General features: G+C 46.1%; 1 protein-coding gene across 1 annotated transcript; it reads right to left on the bottom strand.

Moving 5' to 3' along the window:
* Nucleotides 1–244: 244 nt before the first annotated feature.
* KIF3A (kinesin family member 3A) lies at nucleotides 245–22,633 on the bottom strand. The gene is made up of 20 exons (XM_075715606.1): nucleotides 22,628–22,633; nucleotides 21,244–21,261; nucleotides 20,782–21,064; nucleotides 19,302–19,446; nucleotides 18,973–19,057; nucleotides 17,947–18,052; nucleotides 17,026–17,165; nucleotides 15,431–15,628; nucleotides 14,864–15,038; nucleotides 13,486–13,587; nucleotides 11,803–11,874; nucleotides 9,899–9,907; nucleotides 8,127–8,283; nucleotides 7,073–7,253; nucleotides 6,668–6,778; nucleotides 5,755–5,880; nucleotides 4,575–4,628; nucleotides 4,362–4,430; nucleotides 4,017–4,141; nucleotides 245–3,482 (listed from the first exon to the last, which is right to left on the bottom strand). Exons 1-20 carry the CDS (start codon nucleotides 22,631–22,633, stop codon nucleotides 3,434–3,436), a joined length of 2,211 nt encoding a protein of 736 aa, XP_075571721.1. The 3' UTR covers nucleotides 245–3,433.
* Between the last annotated feature and the right edge of the window lie 1,355 nt (nucleotides 22,634–23,988).

The following is a 23,988-nucleotide window of genomic DNA, read 5'->3' as shown; positions in this document are numbered from 1 at the left end:
AGCAGCTTGTTGCCCACAGCCCCGAGGCTTGGCAGTGGGGGTCCCCACGCACCCCAAAAACTCACTTCCCTAACTTCTCCAGCGAGTGCTGTGTATCAGAGCTCTGCAGACTATTTTCGCTACCCTGACACATCTTCTGACTCAAACCGAGCCAGAAAGATGCTGGGTGTGTAAAGTTATTTGAAAAACAGGCACAGAGGTGGAACTAGGAATCAGGAATTTTATTTCATGGGATGAACATGCTCCAGGGACACAATACTGATATATACAGTGTAATGAATAAAGTTTCATCATAAAACAAAGGATAATCAGAAATAAACAGAGTTAGAAAACCAATAAATAGGAAGACAAATTATATAAACAGACTAGCATTTTTTCCTATATACAGGACTGGCTAAGCAGAACTGTTGGGAAAGGTGAAAGCTGGACATGTGCAGACAGCGTCAGTCAGTGAAAGGCACTAAGGACCATTTCCCCCTCTCTTAAAGGGGAACAAGTTAAATACGAAATAATTCATTTACACAACATTAAACAACATAAAGCGTCAAAAACCTCAATGTTAAGGTCGATATTCTGGAATGAGGGGAATCTTCTGGTAGCAAGATGCAAAGATGAGCACACACAATACATATATTATGGTAATACGATTTTTGATAAATACTATAGAGCATGTACTGACCTAGGATGAGAATGGCTGTATTAAGCTCTTAAAAAAACAACAAAAACCCCACAAACCAAACCCCTTCCTCATGAAAGCGTGTTACGGACCCATTAGACATTCACAGATTGTCCGGGGCTACAGGGGGCCCATATGGTAAACCTGCAAGCCAGACTCCCTGGTTTTAAAAGAAAGTTCCCAGAACTTCAACAAAACACCCCAGTTAAAGGGGAAGCCAAGCTGACAGAACATCATGACCACGATAGTGTTCCACTTAAAGTCCTCTTGTAAGAGCAGATGATTTGTTCTCCAAGCCCCTGTAACAGGAGGTTACAACCAGTTTCTCTAATCTGCTGATTAAAGGTGTGCAAGCAATTATTTATCGTTTTATCTGCCCCAAGGCTCACTTAAATATGTAGAGTACTATTGTTTTCAGCAGCAGGACTGTAACATTACTTGTAAAGCATATGCCTTTATAGTTCAGTTTTAAATATTTTAAATGCAGTGTCATGGTTCACAGTAGTATCTGATGTCTGTCAGGTCAAAAATTTTCCATGGTCTTTTTGAAAGCACGGTTCAGGAGAAACTCTTAAAAACAGATCACTCAACAAATCTTAGCAGAACGAGGCGTAACACAAAGGGAAATCAACAGTTATCCCTGGTTCTGAGAACGAGTACAGGCCAAAATTATGCACCTATCTGTTTGGACTGAGAACTGACACAAGGCCTAAGACAAAAGAGCATTTAAGCCATTTTCACCTATCTTGTTTGATGAGAAGTTGTGTAACACAAGATAACCCAACTCTATCCAAGCACATTCAAAGAAGTTCAGCTCTTCAAGGGCAACTACAACTTAGATTAGACAAAAATTCCAAGTATTTACATCCTTAAATGCTAGGCTAGAGAAAACAAATGCCAGTGTTTGTATTTGTATCCTGTATGAACTTAGGTGACAAAGCCAGATCTTGTATGAATTTAGGTGACACTCCCTCCCCCCCAAAAATAGAGGGCAGTATGTTCTTCTCCTAGGTCATGATCCTGAAGAACACATTTAAAAAAAAAAAAAAAAACAGGGAAAAGCTCACAACTCGTTTAGAATAGCACTGAATACATCTCCAGAGCAAAACACGCCCTTACAAGACCCGCTTTAACTATTACAGATCCTGTCAGAGAGTCACAAGGTACATCCAGTTTAAGCATCACGACAGTAAGGAAGGGATATCAACTCCTAACTACTCCAAGTACTTCACAAGAACATTCTAGTAATTGCAAATGTGGCTACTAGCAAGAACTCAGGACACCTAAGGAGCAGTCTTGTTCTTTCTGTCATGCTTAAGGACTCAATTTCTCCTGCTAGTAACCACAGCTTTTTAAACCTCTAGGTAACACTAAGATTACATGGAAGTTACAACCGATTACCACCGCCCTGGCATGGGAGCTGTTAAGATGCCTGCAGCCGATGTGCTCCAGCATGAGTTATAAAGCACACACAATCCAAGGAGATGCATTTTCTCTGTGACACAAAAGCAATGTATTAAAGTGATATGTGTCTCTTAGCAGCATAAATATCAAACAAAAAGAGCAGCCACCACAAATAAATGGTTATCATCGGAGACCAGAATTTTTTTTCCTCTCATCAGAGCATAGGCAGAAACCCGAGATGATACAATCTATACAGGAACACAAACAGCATCAGCTATTTCAGGGGATGATGTTATTATGGGAAAATTGGGCAATTCGTGTCTGTTTTAATATAGGAGAGTCAAATTCACCCTCAGTTTAGAGCACTGGTCCAGTGTCCTTATAGGCAGGGATGAGAAAACGGAGCCGTAACGCTCACAGGCCCAAGGCTGAGGCCAAGTCCAGGTATTATAGCACTCCCCTTAAATAATCTCTGCTGTTTAGTTTACAAAACAATTCACATACATTTTAAAAATTCCACCTCAGAAGCATAAAAAGCAGCCAAAGCAATGCTGCAACACAGCCTTAAAAGAAAGAAAAAACTAAAAGCTCTCCTTTGCCTTTGCATCAAAGGCCTCCCTCTCCGCAGTGCCAGCAGATCCCATGCAAGTAGACAAAAATAAAAGCACTACTCAGACACGCTTGTTTTCTGTTGCACTTAAGCAGAGCATGGTCCCTTCCCAGAAGCCTCAGACTTTCGTAGTTCACATTTCCCCCACCCAACTACTTTCTTTATACAGCAAGACAGCAAGTGAAGAGGAAGGGACCGTGTATTTGATACACAATACGATCATGTTAATAGCCACAGTGAGGAATATTTAAATAAAAGGGTTTGATGCTCTTAATTCAAACGTTTGCAGCAACCACATTCAAACACAGATCAGTGCAACAGAGGACAATAGTGAAAGCCGCCAGTTATGTGCAAAGCAGGGCATAAGTCAGATTTACCAGCCTTAAATTTTAGGATTTCATCAACCGTTTTGAGCTAACATGTCTAGCACTTAAACACACATCTAGAACCCTTATTTTCTATACATTTCAACAAGGATTGCCAACAATAGTTTCCCTGCACAACACGTTTAACACATGGAATTTCACAACCGTCATATATACCAGTTTAATATTATGTTAATATAACATACAATATACGGGCAAACTAAGGAAAAATACTTTTTTTTTTTTTAAAATAAAGCTCCATACCAGCAAGGCATGGATTTTATAGCCATGTCAAACTGTGCCATCTCTTGAATTCCATATTCTGGCCACACCTTACACACTCACTGATTTTTTACGGCAATTCTGAACAGGTCACACCTACTGCAGCAGAGAGTCAATGACAGCTCCTGGCTTTGCCGAACGTTTTCTGTTTGGAGAGCAGAAAGGAAAAGGAAAAATAACACCATACACACATCATTATGCTGTCTAGGAAAGACGGGGACCAGCCACATTTCAAGTCAGAACTACACAATGTTACTCTTCCACAAGCATTTGTCAAAACCAACCAAACAAAAGTAACCAAGAAAACACATGCTGAAATCTCCCCCAGCAGCACAATTACTTTCCAGTAATAACAGTATATGCGTTGTCAGTGTGCCAGCTGCTAAACTGAACCACAGACACAGTAAAATAAAGCAAGAAGCCGGAAGAGGGGAATGCAACAAAAGGGCATCAAAAAAATCCCCAGACAAGTCTTTCTGGGCAAGATTTTACTGTAGTAATGAGATTTCGACTTGGTTCTGTCACACTTGGCACCAGTAAACTAATACCGTGCAAAATTTAGCATTTTGTCTTCTCATTAAGAAAGTGTTTGAAGCCTTATGGTAAGTTTGCATGCACAAACTTAAGCCTTCCCCTGGGTAAATCCCCCATTACGCATAGATACTCCAAAGTTCTTCACCTTCTACCCGTCTTGGGCCTGGATCTTCCTTTTGAAGTCCTCGGCCTCTCCAGCTTCATCAGAGATTGCCTCAAGCTTTCTTCAGTGTAAGCTAAGTAAACATGGGAAAGGTCCACTTCAAAGGGCTAAAAAAAAAAACCAAAAAGAAAAAACCCCACAAAACAAAGCCATCAAAATCATTTTATACACTGCTGAATGGTACTTTTGTAACACTAGAAAGACTCATCTCTTCAAAAGAAAAGAAAACTGAAATTGGACAGTTTCCCTACAAATATGCAGTGGTAGGCACAGGCAGCAGAACTTAGACCTATGCAGCTCAATACATGCTTATAAAGAGTCACTCACATCTTTTTCTTTTTTATCCAGGACGGGCGTCTGCTTCCTCATATTGTTTCCTGTATATGCAACGCATTTCTTAAAGAAAGAAAGGTCTGTTAGTAAAATCTACTGTGCGCAGTAAAACTGACTACAGCTTTAGCAATTTACAGGTGGGCCCAATAAACTTCTCAGAAGCTCGTGCTAACATTAGCTTGTACGTGAGCCAGTCAGCTAGCTTACCAGCTGCCATTCTCCAATGTCTTCGTTCCAGTGAACGTAGTTTTCGATCATTTCCTAGAAAGATATTAGAACAGTAGTTGTTATAGACTTGCACGATCTACACTCCAGCCGCATTTTCCACAACATACATCCCCAAGGGCCTGGACAAGCTGCTTAAGAACAGTCTTGACCATTCCAAGTTGTTTTTATCAGGACAGCCATGCCATGTTAAACCCCCCCCCCCATTACACTCTGAAGACTACGGAAGAGAAAAATTGTAGGCATCGGAGTTCCCACTAAAGCATGGGTTTCCCCTTATGCCAGTGCCATCAGGATAGCAATAAACATGCATTGTAATATGGAAAAAGTGAAAAATTAAGGGAAATACCTTTTATACTTTCTGTTAAATAGCATGCATCATATTTAAGCTTATCAGGAATTTTCATTGGGGTCAAAGAAAACAAGAAGTGAAGAGTTTCAAGTTCAGTCTTACTCCTTTGTATTAATATCAGACATTAGCAAGCACAGCTTCAAGAACAGTGGACAAAAGAGGTTTTGAACAGACCCAGAGCATGGGCACACAGTGAATACACCACTTAAATACACAGTGAACGTGATTTTGTGTTTTTTTAAAACCATTAGGAAAACATGCTGCAAGAGAACTGAGATTAGTATACCCCTCTGCTTACAGCCCCCGCCACATTGTAACACTGCTTTCCTAAAACAGATTCCAGAACCCTGAATTGTAGCCAAAGTTATCAAAACCCCTGAGAAATACAACAAAGCCATTCTGCATTCATTATTCACACCAATGTGCTGGTTTTGGAGCCAAATGCACCCACTAGTTCTGATCATCTTCCAGCTGAACTTCAAGCAGAAGTCCACCAGGCCACAAGAGTCACTTGACAAAAGCATCTTCTCCTACTTTACCATCACCTGGTTCTAACAATCCAGACAATGGCACAAACACATGAATGCAACCAAGTTGCACCTGCTCAGCTGAGCCACAGCAAACAAAGGCTCACAGCAATACACACCAATTCATTTGTGCTACAACTTAGCAGACAAGCGTCAATCAGTTCACTGGCAATACCTCCTGAAAAGAAGCCAACTCATTCCATTTGTTGGACAGAAGAAAAGCTGGAGGGCTCAGCACACATAGCACAACCCGACATCACAGCCTTAGGTTCTTCGTCTTTACCTGGTAGTCCTGAGGAATGAAGTTGTCTATGATAAGCATCTGAAGACGAAGTTCCCGGCTCAGCTGCCGAATATTCTCTAGTAATCCTTCAATCTCTCTCTGATGCTCTTGTTGCAGATCTGCCATCTGAAGACAAACCAGGCATTTCAGAGGCATCAGAGCTAGCTTAAGACATGGTAACAGCCTAAAAAAAGAACAGTCTTCTGCCTATACGAGGTTTTCGGGAAACAAGAGCAGACTCTGGTTATAAGTACTAGAATATTTATCTCCGAAGAATAAACCCTCTGAAACGTTTCAGCTCAGAGATGGCTGAAAAGAGCATTAAGTTCTCAGTTTCATAAAAGCAAAACTGGCCTTCAGCCAATCCAAGCTCTGCACCAGCTAAGAGCAGATGAAGAGTGTGCAGACAAGTGATACCCCGGGAAGATTTCCACGAAAATCTCGGATCCCAAAGACAAAATGCACTTTTCATGAAGCAGGAACCCTAGATACCAGCCAAAGGACACATTGATCCAGTGTGACTGAGGAAGAGACAACAAGGGCAACAGGCAGAAAGGACAGCCAGCTAAGAGCAGAGGAGCATTTGGGCTCCTGCAAAGCAGGAGACTGGGTTGCCAGCAAACAACTTTTATTTTGGTTCAGAAATAACCAATGTTTTTCCTTGAAGTTCTGAATATCTCAGGGTCTCACACATATCCCCTCTCTGCCCGGCTTGGGGAAAAGCTCTACCACATACCCCTGTGAAGCTCTAACACCAGACTTAATTAGGTCTTTTTGAATTACGTGAGCCAAGTGGACAGCACAGAGACATTTCTAAACATATGGCACTTTTCCAGCGTTACAAAGCTGATGGCTTACCCTTCCCAGCTATAGTCCCTCACATGATCACGGGCTGAGGACTTCAGACACTAACCTCCGATTTTGCAGCCATAAGCATGGTCCAAACTTTCTTCAGCTTTTTGGTTTTCCCTTGTGCTTCTTCCTGGAGGCTGGTGTACTTCTCCTCGATGTCCAAGCGTTCTTGCTGTGTACAAGATTTAGCACAGACATCCACACATTAACATAATCAAAGAGACTATCTGCAATAGTATGAACAAGGGGAGAAACTATTTGAACAAAAGAAAGCATTTGCCAAGGGCATGGAGAGCTGGCTTAGCCAGGCTGGCTCAGACCCACAGCGATGGCACTGCCAATGCATGGCCTCCCAAGCGGTTAGCTTCTGCTGGGCTTTCGGGGTAGAGCCACATTTCATCCAAGGCACACAACGTGGTCTGTCCTGCCATTGCTGTTCTCGGACAGCTACAGCGCATAACTTCACCTCCTTCTCCTCGAGCTCCTTGCGAAGCTGTTCCGCTCTCTTCCTTCGTTCTTCCAGTTCCATATTTGATTCTTCTAGAAGCTTCTCTTGCTCCTCTGCTTTTGCCAGCAAGTCCACTCCTCCCACAATCACCTTCTTCTCCAGCGCAGACAGTTTCTCCAACAGGGACTGGTGCTCTTGTCTAGAGAGACAGGTAAGTGAAAAACTTCCTATCCCACAGTGCTCGCAAGGCAGCAGGTCCAGCTCAGTTTTACAGCCCAGACAGCATTCACAGGGCTGGAAAAACTTGTCTTGCTGCCAGGGGTTTAAGCAAGGGTGAGGCAGTGCAAGTGAACACAGGGAGTTCCCTGAGCTCCAGCTCCCATCGCTTTCTTGCGAGCAAAACCAGGTCAGCAGGGAAGTCTCTCCTGCCCCAAGCCCCCTCTCTGAGGGGCTGCAAGGCACCAGCGATATTGCCAGGCCACCCGAGGGCCCTGCCAGCGCAGCGATGCCCAGAGGCAGCTGCAGAAATGGAAGGGAGTGAACGGAGATCAAGGCAGGGCAACTGAGATGCAAACCAGGAATGCTGGCTGCTGTTGGAGCAGCCTCTGACAGCAGGACTGTCCTATTTGCATGGGCCAGTGCAATCTCAGCAGCTTTTCAGTTCCGGAGTGGAGAACCCCCACACCCAAAATGACATGCTCGTGACAGCGTGCTGCAGGAAACCTGGCCTGCTACACAGCTATCGCCCACTGACCAAGCAGTACAGCTGCTCTTCACAGGTCCCCAGGGTTTGGAGGATTCATTTATGTTTCTAGGCTACCTTGCATAACTAGGTAAAGTGAAAAGAAGAAAGAAGTGGCAAAAGGCTAAAGTTTGTCTTTTCCATCTGCTCTAAACTCTGAAAGCAGAGTAAGCTCCTCTTTCACTCTGACAATAGCAAGAGCTGATCTTCAGTTCATACAAAGTCTGACAGGTACCTCGCCATGCATCTCCAGATACCCATAACTGAGCTGTAGATTAAGGAAGGAAAAACCCACACGACCCCACAAACTGCTCAGAGCAGGGTACTCACTGAGCTTTAAGCAAGTCTTTTTCTCTCTTCTCCAGTTCAGCTCTGGCTTTATTTCTTTCTTCTTCTTCCATATCAAGCTTAGTTTCAAGAGCTTTTCTCTCCTCTTCAATCTTTGCCTGCATCTCCACCATCTTATCAGGGGAAACTTTCTTTTTGCCTTTGGAAGAGATAGGGAAAACAAATTAGTTCACAGAAAAATAAGACAGCCTCTGTATCACTGCATTTTTTCCAAGTTCAGATTCAATACTTGCATTTAACAAGAATTAATTTAATTAGATGTCAGCTTCAAGCCGGGCACAACTCAGTTTTTCAAATCCCATTTTAACACTGACCAGCTGTCACCAGTTCCTACAGAGCAGGAATGCTATATAACTAACACTATAACAAAATGCCCCCAAAATAGAACACATACGAACAACACCTGGAGAAGGAACAATGTCTAAAGAGAAGTCTAAGCTGGGAACTCAGACCTTCTAACTATGTAGATTAGGCCAAATGAAGGCAAACAGAAGACTGCCTTGACCTACAGCTACAACAGGTACGCTACCAAGAGTTACGTACTCAAATTTCAAATTAGCATCCCCACCACACCCCTCATTCATTGTCCTCCTTACAGGCTTACCTATCGCAAAGTGAGCACATAGATATTTTAAGAACGCACTACTATGAGAATAGAGAAATTCAGAACAGCCCTATGAAAAACAGGCAATTAAAGAAACTTTTTGATGGTATTCGATCTGTGTAACAATGCCTACCCACAGATTTGAAAGTGCTGAGGCTTGCTGTGACTTATCAACTGTGTCTTTACAACATTACTACTAGCAGAGCAAACCAGGTACTTTTCACAGAGGGTTACAAAGGAAGTGGCCAGAGCAACTCCTAGAACCTATCGGCCTGAAGGGTTGGTCCCAAACACCTGTGATTTTGAAACGAAGTGTGAGGCTGCTGCTCTTGGAAGTCACTCCGCAAGTCTGAGTTGACTTTCATCGTAATCCCAAGAGTGCCTACGGCGGGTGAACACAGAGATCTTGCAGGTTATTTGGAGTGAGAGAGCGCCCAGCCTACGTGCATTTCCTCAAATCCACAAGTCCTAAATCTCCCTTTATTCACTACAAGCAAATTCTTCATTTTCTCGTTTTGTTCTTCTCCAGACACAGGGAAACAAAAAAGCCCATAGAATCCAGATGCCTAGAAACTAACAGAAGCCATCAACTGTCACTGTGCAAAACAGTCTCTTGACATAAGGCATATGGTCAGAACATGCTCAAGAAAGTTATTGTTCAATAAAAGGTTTCCCTTCCTCCTATCTTCATGGCATTCAGCTTTATTTATATACCTATATGACCTCTAGCAGAGACAAAATGCAACTGTATTTGTAAACATGCATGCACATAGGTACTTATCCATATGCATGTTTGTTCATGCACACAAGAGGATACAATTAGTTTTGTGGCAAGGTAAGGACTTCAGCACTACAGCAAACTATGTCTTAGTTTTCATCTGCTAAACTTAGGAATCAGATAATAAGCACTTATTTCTGGATCTGTGGTGAAAAAGTCTCTCGCTAATTAGTCCAAGTAAGAACCTTTCTGAACATGCTATACAGAGATCATCATAGAAAAAGAGACAAGCCAGATAAAGGCTTCTTACTGTTAGTACACATCCCTACATAGTCTTAGTTTAGGAGAAAAAGGTGAACTAAACCAAGTTGTAAGACCCTTTCACAAGCTCTGCAATTGTATTATAAGGAGGTGGAAATCAATTACACCAACCTGCTTGATCTTGCATTAAGAGGAAGTAGAAAGCAAATCGCAGAGAGGCAGCATATGCATAAAAAGAGGAGGAAAGAAAATATATTATTGCTTTGATCGTTTTGGACAAAGATCATCAGCATCAGAACAAGCATTAATTTTATAGGCATGGTTCTAGAGTAGAAAACACAGGATAATCATCACTAAAAAAACTCCATTAGACCAAATATTAATGCATCATGATTTTATGCTAAAGCAGAGAAAGTTTCTGTACTTCAGAGTGCTTTGCATATCCAGGATAATCTTCAGCTCACTCTTGCATTCTTCTGCCCATTCAATGCAATGCAGAATCAAAATGTAACATTATGAGCCTGCCGCAAAGATCATGCCCTAAGAAACAATTAAAGAGGGTAGATTCCTTCCTCAGTAAGAGACTTAATGCACCACCCGCCCCAAGATAGCCAATTCTGTTATATTACCTGTAAAATACTAGCATACAGAAGACTAAGTTTTAACCGAGTTTCCAAGCCAATTCTTTGCAAGATACATGACAGTTGCACATAGGGAGTCTCAGCACAAGATTTCTCCATTTAATTACACAGGGTATTAGTAGGTTAATTTGCAGTAACTGATGCTTCCATAGAGGTATATAGCCAGTTTTGGTTATTCAAGCAAGTAGAGCAAAAAAGGCAGGACAGGAAAGGGATAATGAAAGACACCACATGCAAAAGGATCACGCTTGAGGACAGTTAATATCCCAAACCATATAGAGCCACACTTATCCTGATCACCAACAGCCCAGTGCAACTCCCACAGCAGAGCTGTCCCCAGACTTGCAGGAGATGGACTCATCCACTCACTGCCACATCAGTAGTTTGCTATTAACTGTCCTCATCCAAATAAAATACTCGGGTTTCAAGCAAGCATTGAAAGAGCAAATTTGAAGCAAGCAGATTCCAAGGCTACCATCATATGACCCACAATTCTCCCTCAGGTTGCGATCCTTCTTAACCTGCTACCACTTTCTGAGCTGATGCTTTCCACTAAGGTAACTGGTATAATGCGATTGAACTCTACAGCAACGCTCTCCAGACTCCCTCCACTCAGGGAGGAGAGCGGACTGCCACTATACAGGATAACCACAACAGTGGGTGAAGTCCCTACAAGCCAAGTCCTGAGACGTGATTTGTTTCTTCAGTCATCACTGACTGTAGGGTTTTTAACAGCACAGAGCCCTCTCTGACCAGGAGCAGACCAGACTACCCTCACTGCTCGACCAAAATCTAGATCCCTTGTTCGTCTGAACCAAGTCCCACAGGTATCAAGAACTTAACGTCATGGGGCAGCTAAACCCCAACCACACTGAGGATTTTTTGTTTTTTAAATTATCTGCCAAAATAAAGCCATTCAACCAAGCATTACCATGGTTTCTTTGCAAGCGTAAACCTCGCGTTGTTTGATTGTTGACTGCTCCATTTGTTTTCTCCAGAACTAATTTTGAGAAGGCAGAGTCCAATATAACATAGTACAACCCATTTCACCCATCTAGCTGGCCTTTTTATGAACTCATATTGTAGCAGCTCCCATAAAAAAGTCAGCTCAGACTACCTGATATTTTAGAGGGAGCATTTAACACAGAAGTTGCAAACTTTTTTTTACACCCTATTATTTCTCAATTGTCTTTAAATCTTGCTCAAGCAGCATACTAAATTGCTTCCTATTCTCTCACATATCTGGCTAACAATGTGCACATTGAACAACCGTTTCAAGCACAGAAGCAGCAAAGGAAAAGCATGCTTTAGCAGAGTTAAAAGTTCAGGTTTATCTTTCCAACAGACACAGCAGGGAAGAGTGCAGCATTGCAAAATGGAGCGTGCAGATTATGGAAAGGCCAAAGCTTAAAGGACTTAAGAGCTCCCACTCACTAGTGAAGGACTTATCCAGAGGTTTCTCTATGACAGAGCATGTAGAGTCTGAACTACTGCTGCTGCTACTGCCTGGAAAACAGAAATGCGTCCCACAGAAAAACCCAGAGAGGAAGAAACATGCAAATGGGAAGTTAGTTCTAAAGGAAAGAAACCCAGAAGGGCCAGCAACCTACTTCAGAAAGGCACAAGTTCCCATTAGGAAGCATTTGCTAGGATCCCTCCCAGACTCAGCTTGCAAAGCCACCACTTCCCAGCACAAAATAGCATGCTCAGAAAGACACTTCAGTTAAAACCCATCTTAACCAGCCTACAGCTTAAAACAACATGCCAAGGCAGCTTCCATTTCAAGCAACAACAGCACAGGAAAACCAGATCGTAGTGGAGAAGGCTGTGGATATCTGCAGTAGCAGAGGATTCAGTGACCAGGAGTCCACTCCAGTCTTATGTACATGGCAATCCGCACTCTTCCCTCTGGAAGGCACAATCTGCTCACACAGGGACAGTTACTGTGTGCACTCCTGCTGAGCACCCTTACTTAGGGAACTTAACTGGAGTAGCTTGTTTGGAAGTTGAGTAAATCACAGTTATTTGACCTCTACTCCTTTCGAGCAGCATTTTGAAGGTGGTCTCCTCCCAAGAGGAGATTTGGAAGGGACTTTGTTCTTGATGGAGACAGTGGTCAATCTTTTTCTTCTAGAAATTACCAAAAGGTGAAAAATTAAGCTGTTACAACTATCAAAGGCACAACAAAGGTCATTTACGACTCCACTTGGACAGATACCAAAATGAAGAGAGTGCATCTAAAGCAGGAATGCTCTAACAGGAATTTTTTTAAACAGATGTGGCTGCTTCAGGACAGGAAGGCAGCTTGAATGTCAAAATTAGTTTACTAGAGAAGCTGGAAGTTGAGGTGTAGCACCGGGCTTGACTTCTCTACTCCCCATGAAGGAACATCAGAGAGGTTCTAGGGGCAAAGCAAGCTCCCTGGAAGCCACAGCATCCCATAGTACAGAGTGACCTGCAGTTCTAGGTTCAGCAACATCCCTTAGGATGTTACGCAGTAGTTTAACACTGGTATAGGACAAAGCAAACTTCACCATGGGATTTCCAGAGTGCTCCCAAACAAGGGATATGCAGCTCCCATTCAGCTTTTCAGCTTGCACAAAGACCCCCCCCCAAAGGTCAAGTTTTTCCTCCGTCAACATAAAATAGGACACCAGGAGAGTCAGTTACTGAACATCCATAAGACAGATGAATCCTTTGCCTGAACCACAGCCAGAATTCCCCTCCAACCATTTGCATGGTTATAAAAACCCACATCTGCCTACCATTGATCTTTGGTGTCTTCTTCCTCCCACCTCTGCGAGCAGGGGAAGTTCCACACCACCAGTCACAAGCCATACACAGCCACCTTGCGGCAACCAGGGAGCCACCACAAAAGAGGATGTTACCACAAGCACAGCTACCCAAGTGGAAGCAGATACTACACGGGTTCAGAGCTGTCCATCTACGGAGACGGCACCAAATAGCTTCATTTCTAGGAGAGGCATGATAATTGCAGCGGCAGTAGGGCAGCTCTACAACTCCACTTTTCCCCGCCTGGCTCTGGCTACAGTTTCTGACACCAGCTGCTGGTTAAGAGCAGATTGGTGTCACTGACAGGAGTTTCTACCGCCTTACCCCGTCGTTTCTTCCGCTTCTCCCCATCCTCTCCAATCTCCCCCTCGTCATCTTCATCCTCCTCTTCAGAATCACTGGTCTCAGAACCAGATATCTCTTCCCCTAGAAGAGAAGGGTGTGCTTTTAGATGTGCTTTCCTTCACCTCATATCAGCTTGTTACTGTGACAGCAGCATTTGTCCAAACCCAGCAGTGTCTGACATCAGCTTATGAGCACCTGCAGAAGTCATTAACTGTTGAGCAGACAGACAGCTTGCCACAGCTCAGGCAACTTAAGGAAAACCAAGATAATTTAATGCTGTGAAGTCAGTGTATATACATTAAAAGCTCAAGTGGGTGCTTTTCAAGGGAAATAAAGCACCCTTGCAATGCTGAACTGTTAAGCTACAAAATTTTCCTAGCAGGATCTCCCCACACCTTCTCTTCCATCTCAGAAGAAAGTTCAGACTTGCTACTTAATTAGACACCTGTATACATGGAGCTAGATGGCTGTTAATTGAAAAAATGGCCAGTTTCACAAGCGTTTATCATTGCTGTCACTGCAGACACAATGCTCAGCTGTTTCAGGCTGAGTTTGGAAACCAAACCAAATAGAATCCAACATTTAACAACCTAGCCTCCCAATCATGTTAGCAAACGTAAGGCTGTTTGTTCTGTAGCTTAGAGTCTAAAATTTAAGAAGCCACCCTCAGCCTACCAGGGATGAAACAGCCACACCCAGCTCCCAACCCTTGAAGGAAGCATTACTGACCACTGCCTGCTTCTCCTGAATGGGGCAGACTCCAAACAGCAAGCCATGTTGGAGCTACTGCTTGCTCACAGCCCAGAACAGCTGTAGCATCTCTCTGGAGAGAGATGTTGTGCCAAGGTCACTGTTTAGTAAGCATCCCTCTGGCAGGGTCCTTCGATGTTGATGGACTAACAGTGTCACAAGGCCATGAAGTTACAGGGCTCGAAGAAGCTTCTTGTTTCTCTATGCATTGTTTGAGAGTCAGCCCCAGATCTAGCTCCACAAGTTTGGTTCATTTTTCCTCCTGAAAAATGCATCCCTCCTCAGACAGGGAAAACATCTGACCTTTTGTTACGGTACATGTTAACCCCCTACACCACGTCCAGAGCCCTCCTGCTCACCAGGCGAGCCCAGAAGCCATCACTTATCCCAGTGCCAAGTGCCACCTACCAGGGAAAGCCCGGCCCCCCCAGGCCAGCGCCCTGCAGCCCTCAGGACACCTCTCCTGGAACTCAGCAGGGCAAACAAAACCAGGACACTGACCACCTGCTATACGCGTGTGACATCTTCAAAGAGCTAAAGATGTTCACACTCAAACAGAGTGAGCATTGGTATAGAGAGGAACACTAGGAGGAAGGGGGAATCTCACCTTCTTCCAGTTTTTTCTTAAGCTCTTCAATTTCTTTTTGAAACTGGCGGAGCAAAGCATCCTTGGGATCTTCATTAATCCTGGCCTTGTTCTTTATGTTCTTGGCTCGGTTTGCGTACCTGAGGGTGCTGATAGTCTCATCATAGTTGTAGTCTGCTGGACCAATGTTTGCACACTGTCAGACATGGAAGACCGAGTTACTGGAGGACAGCGTCAGAGCTGAGAACAAGTCATTTCACAGGGCCCCATCCCCACCTCTGCCAATCTCGCATTGCTACTCTTTCCCAAGCTTTCCTGATGCTTCTACACCAAAGCTGCTTTTGGCTACGCAAGCGCAGCTTCCGTTTGATCTTACGCACATGTGTACATCTGCACTATGTTTAGAACCTCACCTGTACAGAAGCAAAGAGAAAAGATAGAAAAAGATGCACATAAAAGGTTCTCTAAGCTGCAAACAGCTCTGAAATACAGGTAAATGCCAGGCTGTTCTCATGGCAAAGTCGCTATGCTACCCCTGTAAAAATGCAGCTCGATTGCTGGCACTGGAAAGGGCATCTCTCAGCTTACCATCATGGTTTTGGAGTTGCCCCCCAGAGAATCCTGAAGGAGCCGTGTCAGTTTGGAGTTACGGTAGGGCACATGGGTGCTCTTGCCATCCACCAGCGCAGAGATAACATTCCCCAGCGTGGAGAGAGAGAGGTTGATCTTAGTAGCTTCCTTCAGTCGCTGCCCCGTTGCTCCAGTTTTCGCCTGTCTTTCAGAACCCTGAAAAGGGAACAGGAAGCAGGAGTTACAACAGATGCTCTAATACATCTCCTTCCTCCAAATAGGATCAACTACACCTGAAGTCTTGCTAGCAGCCATGTCACTAACCACCTCATCCATTATTAGAGAATCTGGCTAAGTACACCTCAGACATTGTTAAAGAGACAAGTCAAACAGGCCTTAACTGAAGCTTTCAATGCCAGCAAATTCTGGATTGCTCAAAGTAATACAGCTGGGAAAACAGATATTTTGTACCCACAAACAAAAATTTAATGAGAAGCAAGTCAGCAGTTACAAGGCCCTGAGCTGGAGCTGCTAAGCACCATCTCCAGCTTTTCCGACCAGCAGATGAAAGGAGAAAAGCAACACTGCAGTTATTTTAAAGTTTCATAGAGCAACCTGAACATCCATCATGTAAATAAAGTTAACATACAGGAATTGGATGCCTTTAGTCTCCCCTTTCCTGCATCTTCTCCAAGGAAAGATACTCCAGTGTAAAGTCTCGGCTTTTTTTTTTTTTTCCCACCAGCACAATTACACAGGTTCAAAGTGAGTGACAGAGGGAGGGAACCTGCAAGTGATGAACTGCATGGTCACAACTCTCAAAAAAAAAAACAAACAACCCTCTTGCAAAGACCCTGGTGAAGGGTCTAGAGCACAGGCCTTATGAGGAGCGGCTAAGGGAACTGGGATTGTTTAGTCTGGAGAAGAGAAGGCTGAGGGGAGACCTTATCGCTCTCTACAACTACCTGAAAGGAGGTTGTAGTGAGGTGGCTGTTGGTCTCTTCTCCCATGTAGTTAGCGATAGGACGAGAGGAAATGGGCTCAAGCTGTGCCAGGGGAGGTTTAGGTTGGAAATTAGGAAAAATTTCTTCACGGAAAGGGTAGTCAAGCATTGGAACACACTGCCCAGAGAGGTGGTGGAGTCACCATCCCTGGACATGTTCAAAAAACGGGCAGACGTGGCACTCTGGGACATGGTTCAGTCTAGTCTACCCTTGATTGGCTTATTGTGGACTTGGTAGTGTAGGTTAATGGTTGGACTGGATGATCTTAAAGGTCTTTTCCAACCTAAACGATTCTCTGATTCTATGATTCTATGACCCAGTTCTGCTGTCCAGAGAGCTCCTTCCAATGTAGTTTATCTATTTAATGATTAATTTACAGAAGCAAGAGAGCCCTTTTACTGGGACAGGCTCTAGCTACACTAAAGGCTCTTCCTGGTACACCTCTGATTTAAGGCCCCAAGCGAATACTTCACAGAAGTCAAATGCCACACAGAAGTCTGGGCTTTAGCTGTGAAACAGGGGACATGCCATTTACCGTGCCTTCAACAGTGCACACACGAGCAGCGATGCCCACCGCGCGTTACGGCAGGCTCAGCTGGCCCTACTTACAGCAAGATCGACGAGATGCAGTTTGCCCATGCGCACGTGCATGTTTCCATCAACCCCCTTCTCGCTGCACTCAATAGTGATAGTGAAGATGGCATGCGAACGAGAGCTGTGCTCATTCATGTTTGTGGCACCAACAGAACCTTTTGACAGAGAGAAAAAGCAATGTCATCTTCAGAAGGAATCACATGCTCCTGGAACACTCCTCCTGCTCTCAGAGAAGACTTATCCCCACCTCTTTACCCAACCCTGTTTTTCAGAAGATGGAAGAGGGATGCTCAGACTCAGCAGCAAACTATTCTTGGGCACTGAAGTTGCAGCACATCTCCAGTCTGGACTAGCAGAAGTGTTACAGCCTGCTGTAGCTCTAAGCCAACCGCAGACTCCCATCCCAAGAGCAGCACTAGTTCTCATCCGTTTCTTTAAGGCTACAAAGATCAGCAGCCTAAGGTATTCACAGCTGATCCCTGAAAACAGCTGTATTTTGCGAACTAAGAACACAGCAAGCCATGCCAAGAGCAACAGTAGTCAGAACTTTAGGTCATAAAAGGACCCGAGCTTAACCAAGAAGTCTTCCAGAAAACATAAACCACCTCCCACTCACAGCTCAGGGCTAGTTGTTGTTCATCCTGATTGGAACTGAAGAGGGAAAAGAACCGAGACACACGCTAGTAGTTCTGACAACGCTGACTACCCTCACTGCATCCTCCCCTTTGCTGTTTCCCCCACTGGCACTGGCCAACACGGGAAGCACAGCCTTCTTAACCTGCCCCTCCACAAAAGGGGTTTCAGAAGAGATACCCTTTTTGCTCTGCTCAGCTGAACAATCTTCCCAGCATTAGGACTAGGATCTCTTACTGTGGTCTCGTAACCAGACCTTCGTTCTGCCTGAGCTACAAACCCGCCCACAGCAAGGCTACGTACGGTTCTTGTGGCCCAGAGTCATGATTCTATCCATATCATCTGCATTGTTTACGACATAAGCTGAAAGGTCTTTGATATAAACTCCCACATCAGGCCTCTCTTTAACCTAAGAGAGAAACAGTTTAGACTGAGCACCCTTAGGAGACCCCCAATAGCAAATTTCAGTGGTACTGCAATAGTACTGATTTACTCCTCCAGGTTCTGGTTTTCTCCCAAGTAGTGAGCAATAGGACAAGAGGAAATGGCCTCAAGCTACCTCAGGGGAGGTTTAGATTGGATATTAGGAAAAATTTCTTCATGGAAAGAGTGGTCAAGCATTGGAACAGGCTGCCCAGAGAGGTGGGGGAGTCCCCATCCCTGGAGGGGTTCAAAAAACAGGCAGACGTAGCGCTTTGGGACATGGTTTAGTGGGCATGGGGGTGCTGGGTTGATGGTTGGACTGATGATCTTAGAGGGCCTTTCCAACCTTAGTGATTCCTAGTTTTACTTTCATCAAAAACTAAGCCAGCCACCAAGCCAGGAAACATGAAATGAATTATGACTCTACCTTTAATTGGTTTAGTGGTGGACTTGGTAATGTTAGGTTAATGGTTGGACTGCATAATCTTAAAGGTCTTTTCCAACCTACACGATTCTGATTCTATAAAACACTCCAACACTCAGAATCAGAGCAGCTAAGGAACAAAGACTGCTGCGGAAGAATATTCCACTGGTTTCCCCTGGTGGCAAATAGTGACTTCAAATCTCGGTCTCCAGTTCCTAGTAAGACTGCTGAGGGGCCATTGGGGTAGAACTGCAGGCACAAAACCGACTCAGATGGAACAGCCAGTTTCTCACTATGCAACTGACCCAGTGGGAAAGATCAGAGAAGTCAGTAGCTATATCCAGCTACTGTATCTTAAAGGAAATAGCACATGTGCTGAGAAGCCCAACCTCCCACCTCCCTTCAAATGCTTCTCTGGTCTTTAAAATGCAATATTGCTCACCGATTCAAAACAAGCATCGCATTTGGAACAGCAGGCTCACCTCTAATCTCTGTGTCTGGTCTTTTCCTAGCAAGTCCCGCACTTCTTCATTGTAAATTTCCAGGTAAGACACACGAACTAAAAACCTGAAGACAAACAGTTGGGTAGCTTCCTTAGTAAGCCATTTGTTGTTGTTCACCACACACAATCACAGAGCACAAAGAAAATGCAGTGATACACCAACGCACCCCTGCTACCCCATCAAGAACTGCCTAAGTAGGAGTCTTTCAGCTAGGGCCAGAGGGACCAGTTCATTTGCCATTGTCAGGGTCAGGTTCCTGCTACAAATGGACACACAAAAGACAGAAGCAGCGAAGAGAAGCTCTTTACCTTGTATCCCCCTCTGCCTTGGCAATGTGACCAAATATATGGGCAAAGGAATTGGGAATGATGCCTCTAAGCTCAGGAACTGCTCGGACCCCTTCCATGGTGAAAGTTTTGCCTGTTCCAGTCTGACCATATGCAAAAATAGTACCTGAAGGATAAGAAGATAAGAACAAACTCTAAGAAGTTGCTAACTGGAGTTTTACTTCATCCCTTCTTAGCCTGATAGCACAAAACACCTCAATTTTTATGGAATTGAAATTTTCCACCCACTCCAGTAGATACTGTACAAGGCTAGAAGCAACAGAAATGCTGGACAACCACAGCGAGCAGGGCTGGGCCACTGTTTTTTATCCTGCCTGCAAGATGCCCAAGAAAAGTCAGCTTGTTGTAACCGTGCAGAGTGATTGAAGTATGGAGACACTTAGGTCTCACCCCCAAATAATTAAGGCAAGCCCAATTAATAACACGGTCAATTAGAGGAAGATCATTACACACCAACTGCAAACCCAACTATTGCTAGTGCTCTGTGCCACAGCAGAAACAGTGCGAGGCTTCTACAACACAGGCCACAGCACAAGCCCAGTTCCGAATCTGCAGAAGCAGCTACAATTTGGACTAAATAAATCAGCCTGCACAGGGAGACATCCAGAAACTTTACTGAGGTCTCAAACTCTGGTACTCCAGAAATATGCTGCTCCTTAAGTTTAGCCTAGCACTGCTGAAAACTCAAGGTTTGATTGTCAAGCCACTGACATTACAGTTCAGAAAAGCTGAATTTCAATCAGCCAAAACCTGGGGGTGTTAGCACAAGAGCTTATTAGGCAGTTTACAAACCTTTAAAAACTTTGTAATCTGTTGTTGTTTATAGCATACTGTTATGGAAAGCAGTAATTTGCTTCCTTACTAGCATCTGCTTTCCTTTACATAATACATTTACATGCATAACAGACACACACACAAATCATGGTCATACTCCTCCCAGCTGTAGGAAGCAACAGATTATCTGTGGGGTAGAGGAGATGTGTTTAACTAGTCATCTTAGTTTAAAAGAGCAAAGTTTAGAGGAGAAAACGCAGCAGTTATATGCACAAGTCTGGTATGCATACCTAGTTACCGCAGGACCGTGGCAGCTGCCTTGGTTACTGAAATTGTATAGTGAAGAGCCGGTGAGAATTCTGATAATGAGATAAAGCGTATATCTTTTGCAAACAGAAGATACAGAATAAAAACATAGAGCTAACTGATGTCGGCTGAGTCTTGTTCATCACCGATCTCCCACTGATAACAATAATAGTAGGTACAACCACCCAGTACTCAGAACAGCAAGTACCTTTGGGCTATTTTAAGTTGGAGGCCACAACAGAAACAATACAGGGCTATAGCCCTCAGAAGGTGAAACTCCCTTAAATAAGATCAGTGGGAACTCTAAAAAACACAAAGAACAGGAGATGGGATCCTTGACTTAAAACAACAAGGGACTTACCATTGTATCCTTCCAGTACAGAGTCAATAATAGGTCTTGCAGTTAAATTATAGACATCCAGTTGTTTACTCTCTGGTCCAAACACTGTGTCGAACGTAAATGTCTTGGGAGGCTCATTCGATGAGTCTGTTTTATGAACAGTTATAGTTCCTCTCATTTCATCTACGTTGACTGCCATTTTGTAGCCCGTAGCTTTCTCTCGTTCATTAAGAGGCCGGCATCGAACAACAACCTTGACATTATCACAGGTCTCTGGCTTGTCCAGCTTTTCAGGCTTGTTGATCTATAATTATTAAAAAAGAAAAAAATACACAGGCTGTAGCACTATGGTTAACATACCTGTGTGTTTAAGCGCAAACGCTGTTGAATCAACTCAAGTAGATGCATACATCTCCACCGGATCATAAACTTGAACTTGTTTATAATTAAAGCTGAGACAATAACATACACTTATTCACTCACGCAATCTTCTCCTGTTTGCTACCGTGGAAACCGATTGAGTAAAACTTGAGAATTGCACATTCAATAGCATCTATGAATTTCTTCAAGAAGCAGTTTCAGGCTTGCAATCAATCTGCAAGCCGTTCGCTGGAAGCAGGCACAGTTGTGCCGTTCTCTTACATTAACACTGACCACGCTCTCTCACTGGAGCACACAAGTCTCAGACCTTACAGATGACATAAGCAGACACCAGTGAGCACTGGCTGAAGGGAATTAATTTAAGTTACAAGCTTCAGCGTACTTGCTGCATTTTAATGGTTTTGAAAATTCAAATGCTGCATGGTAAAACCTCATTTAGAAAATTCAAATGCTGTATTATAAAACCTCACAAACTTTCTTTCACAACGCAGTTACAAACACAAATTCTGAAACACTGCTGATTCATTTGACGTCACATGCTTCTCCTGATTAAATAAATCTAAACCCCATTTGATCTAGTAAAGCCTAAGACACTACCCTTGGTGATAGGTGCTGGAGCTGAGCATTTAACTAGTCCCAAAGCAGCTGTCTTGGATGTCAACAAGAAACAAACCCTGTTTCCAGGCGCCTCTCCACCAGCTGCCACCTGCCTAGATTCCTCTCAGGCCTCAGCAGAGGCAGAAGCAGCTTCTGTTGCTCTCTGGTGAAAGCAGAGCTGATCAGTCTCACCTTGGGGGAGGAGGGATCCTACAGTCTTACTCTACCACCGTAGGTGCAAGAGAGTTTCCAAAATCAGCTGCAGAACCGGTGAGTCACGGTGAGCCACACGCCACCTCCCCGCTGCGCTGTCATCCACAGCCTCGCCGGGGACAGCTCGGCCCCGAGCAGGGGCCCACATTCCCGGTGTTTCCCCGGCCGGAGGCATTTGCCCCACCGCTCTCTGCTCTGACAGCAGCGGGCCGTGCCGCCGCAGCATCAGGAGGCGGCTGGGGAGCAGAGGCGAGGCCCCCCGGTGAAGCGAGGCCCCCCCGGCAAGGCGAAGACCCCCCCGGTGAAGGGAGCCCACCCCCGGGAGGCGAGGCCCGGCCCGCCTTCGGCCCTTGCTGCCGGGGGGCCGTCGCCGCCTCTGCCGGGGGCCTGGCCTGGCCTCGCCCCACCCGCAGCCCCTCGGCCCCGCTCCGCCTGACAGGGCGGCACACGCCGCCCGCCATTTCCCATCCCACAGCGCAGGCGGCTCCGGGAGCAAGAGACCGCGGGGCCTGCGACCCCCTCACCGCCGGGCGCCTGCTGTCAGCGACAGGCCGAGAAATGCAGGAACCGGACGGCACCAGGGCCGGTCACACCGCTCCCTCCCCAGAGCCCAGCGGCGGCAGCCGCCACCCCCGCTGCAGGCAGGCGGCCGCGGACCCGGCGCGGCAGGGCTCACCGGCATGGCGGCGGCGGCGGGCGCGAGGCAGCCGCCGGGCGGCACAACGGAACAATAACAGCACGGCGCCTGCGCCCGCCCCGAGCCGCCCCAGCCCGCAGCCAATCACCGTGCGCTGCGGAGGCCGCGCACCCAATGGCTGGCGGGGAAAGGAGGGGCCCGGCCTGCCCCTCGCGGCCATAGGTGCCAGGCCCCAGCCAATGACGAGAGCGGAGTGGCGGGGGAGGGCGGGGCGTCGCCATGGGAACGGCGGGGGGGGCGGGCCGCTGCGGAGGTCACCGCAGCGCGATGGCGCTGGCCGGGGCTAGGGCGGGAGCGGGCGGCCTTGCCCGATCGCACTGGGGCTCCGCGACAGGGCTCCGGGGGGCTCCGGTTCTAGACCTGACGAGGCTGCGAGACTGACAGGCCTCTGTGGGGCTGACAAGGCTCTGGGAGTTCTGACGGGGCTCTGAGGGGTCTGACAGGGCTCTGATGGGGCTCTGAGGGGACTGACAAGGCTCCAGTGGGCCTGACGGGGCTCTGAGGGGCCTGACGGGGCTCTGAGGGGCCTGACGGGGCTCCAGTGGGCCTGATGAGGCTCTGAGGGGTCTGACGGGGCTCCAGTGGGCCTGACGGGGCTCTGAGGGGTCTGACGGGGCTCCAGTGGGCCTGATGAGGCTCTGAGGGGACTGACGGGGCTCTGAGGGGTCTGACGGGGCTCCAGTGGGCCTGATGGGGCTCTGAGGGGCCTGACGAGGCTCCAGTGGGCCTGATGGGGCTCTGAGGGGACTGACAAGGCTCCAGCAGCTCTGAAGGGGCTCTGAGGGGACTGACAGGGCTCTGGCAGGGCTCCAGTGGGTCCGACAGGGCTCTGATGGGGCTCTGACGGGCCTGACAGGGCTCTGGCAGGGCTCTGATGGGGCTCTGAGGGGCCTGACGGGGATCTGGCAGGGCTCCAGTGGCTCTGATGGGGCTCTGGCAGGGCTCCAGAGTGGGCAGGGCTGCAGCCCCAGCCTGTTTTCCACACAGGCAGAAAATCCATCTCCTTCTTTTTCCAATCCCCAATCAGTGTCTCGCTCCCCCCCCACCGCCCAGGTATTTCTGCACACACAAATCCTTCTGCTGGCAGGTTGCAGGGCACTGTTCCAGTCCCACTCCACCCAGCGCTGCCTTTGCTCTGAGCACCAAGGCCTGGGATCCCAGAGCAAGGCCAGGAATAAGCAGCACCAAGCACAGAAACAAACTGAGGGCTGTAAGTCAGTTGCAGGGCTCGGAACTTGCTGGTAACAGCCGGATGAGGCCGATCCCTCACCCCGAGCTGAGCGTCACCAGGTGAGCTGGGAAGCTGAAGGACGAGATGTTCAGCAAACACAGGCGCTTTG

Source organism: Pelecanus crispus, chromosome 8 (genome assembly GCF_030463565.1).
Source record: "Pelecanus crispus isolate bPelCri1 chromosome 8, bPelCri1.pri, whole genome shotgun sequence".
NCBI classification, from domain to species: Eukaryota; Metazoa; Chordata; class Aves; order Pelecaniformes; family Pelecanidae; genus Pelecanus; species Pelecanus crispus.
The sequence above is the reverse complement of the archived record's forward strand: the minus strand, read 5'-3'. Positions and strand labels throughout refer to the sequence as shown.

Excerpts from the sequence above, each read along its gene's own strand:
- KIF3A (XM_075715606.1), bottom strand. Across the intron at positions 5,881-6,667 it reads TTATGGCTGCAAAATCGGAG|ATGGCAGATCTGCAACAAGA; the intron begins GTTAGTGTCTGA and ends GTTTGTCTTCAG. Across the intron at positions 3,483-4,016 it reads AGGCCCAAGACGGGTAGAAG|AAAACGTTCGGCAAAGCCAG; the intron begins GTGAAGAACTTT and ends CTCTCCAAACAG.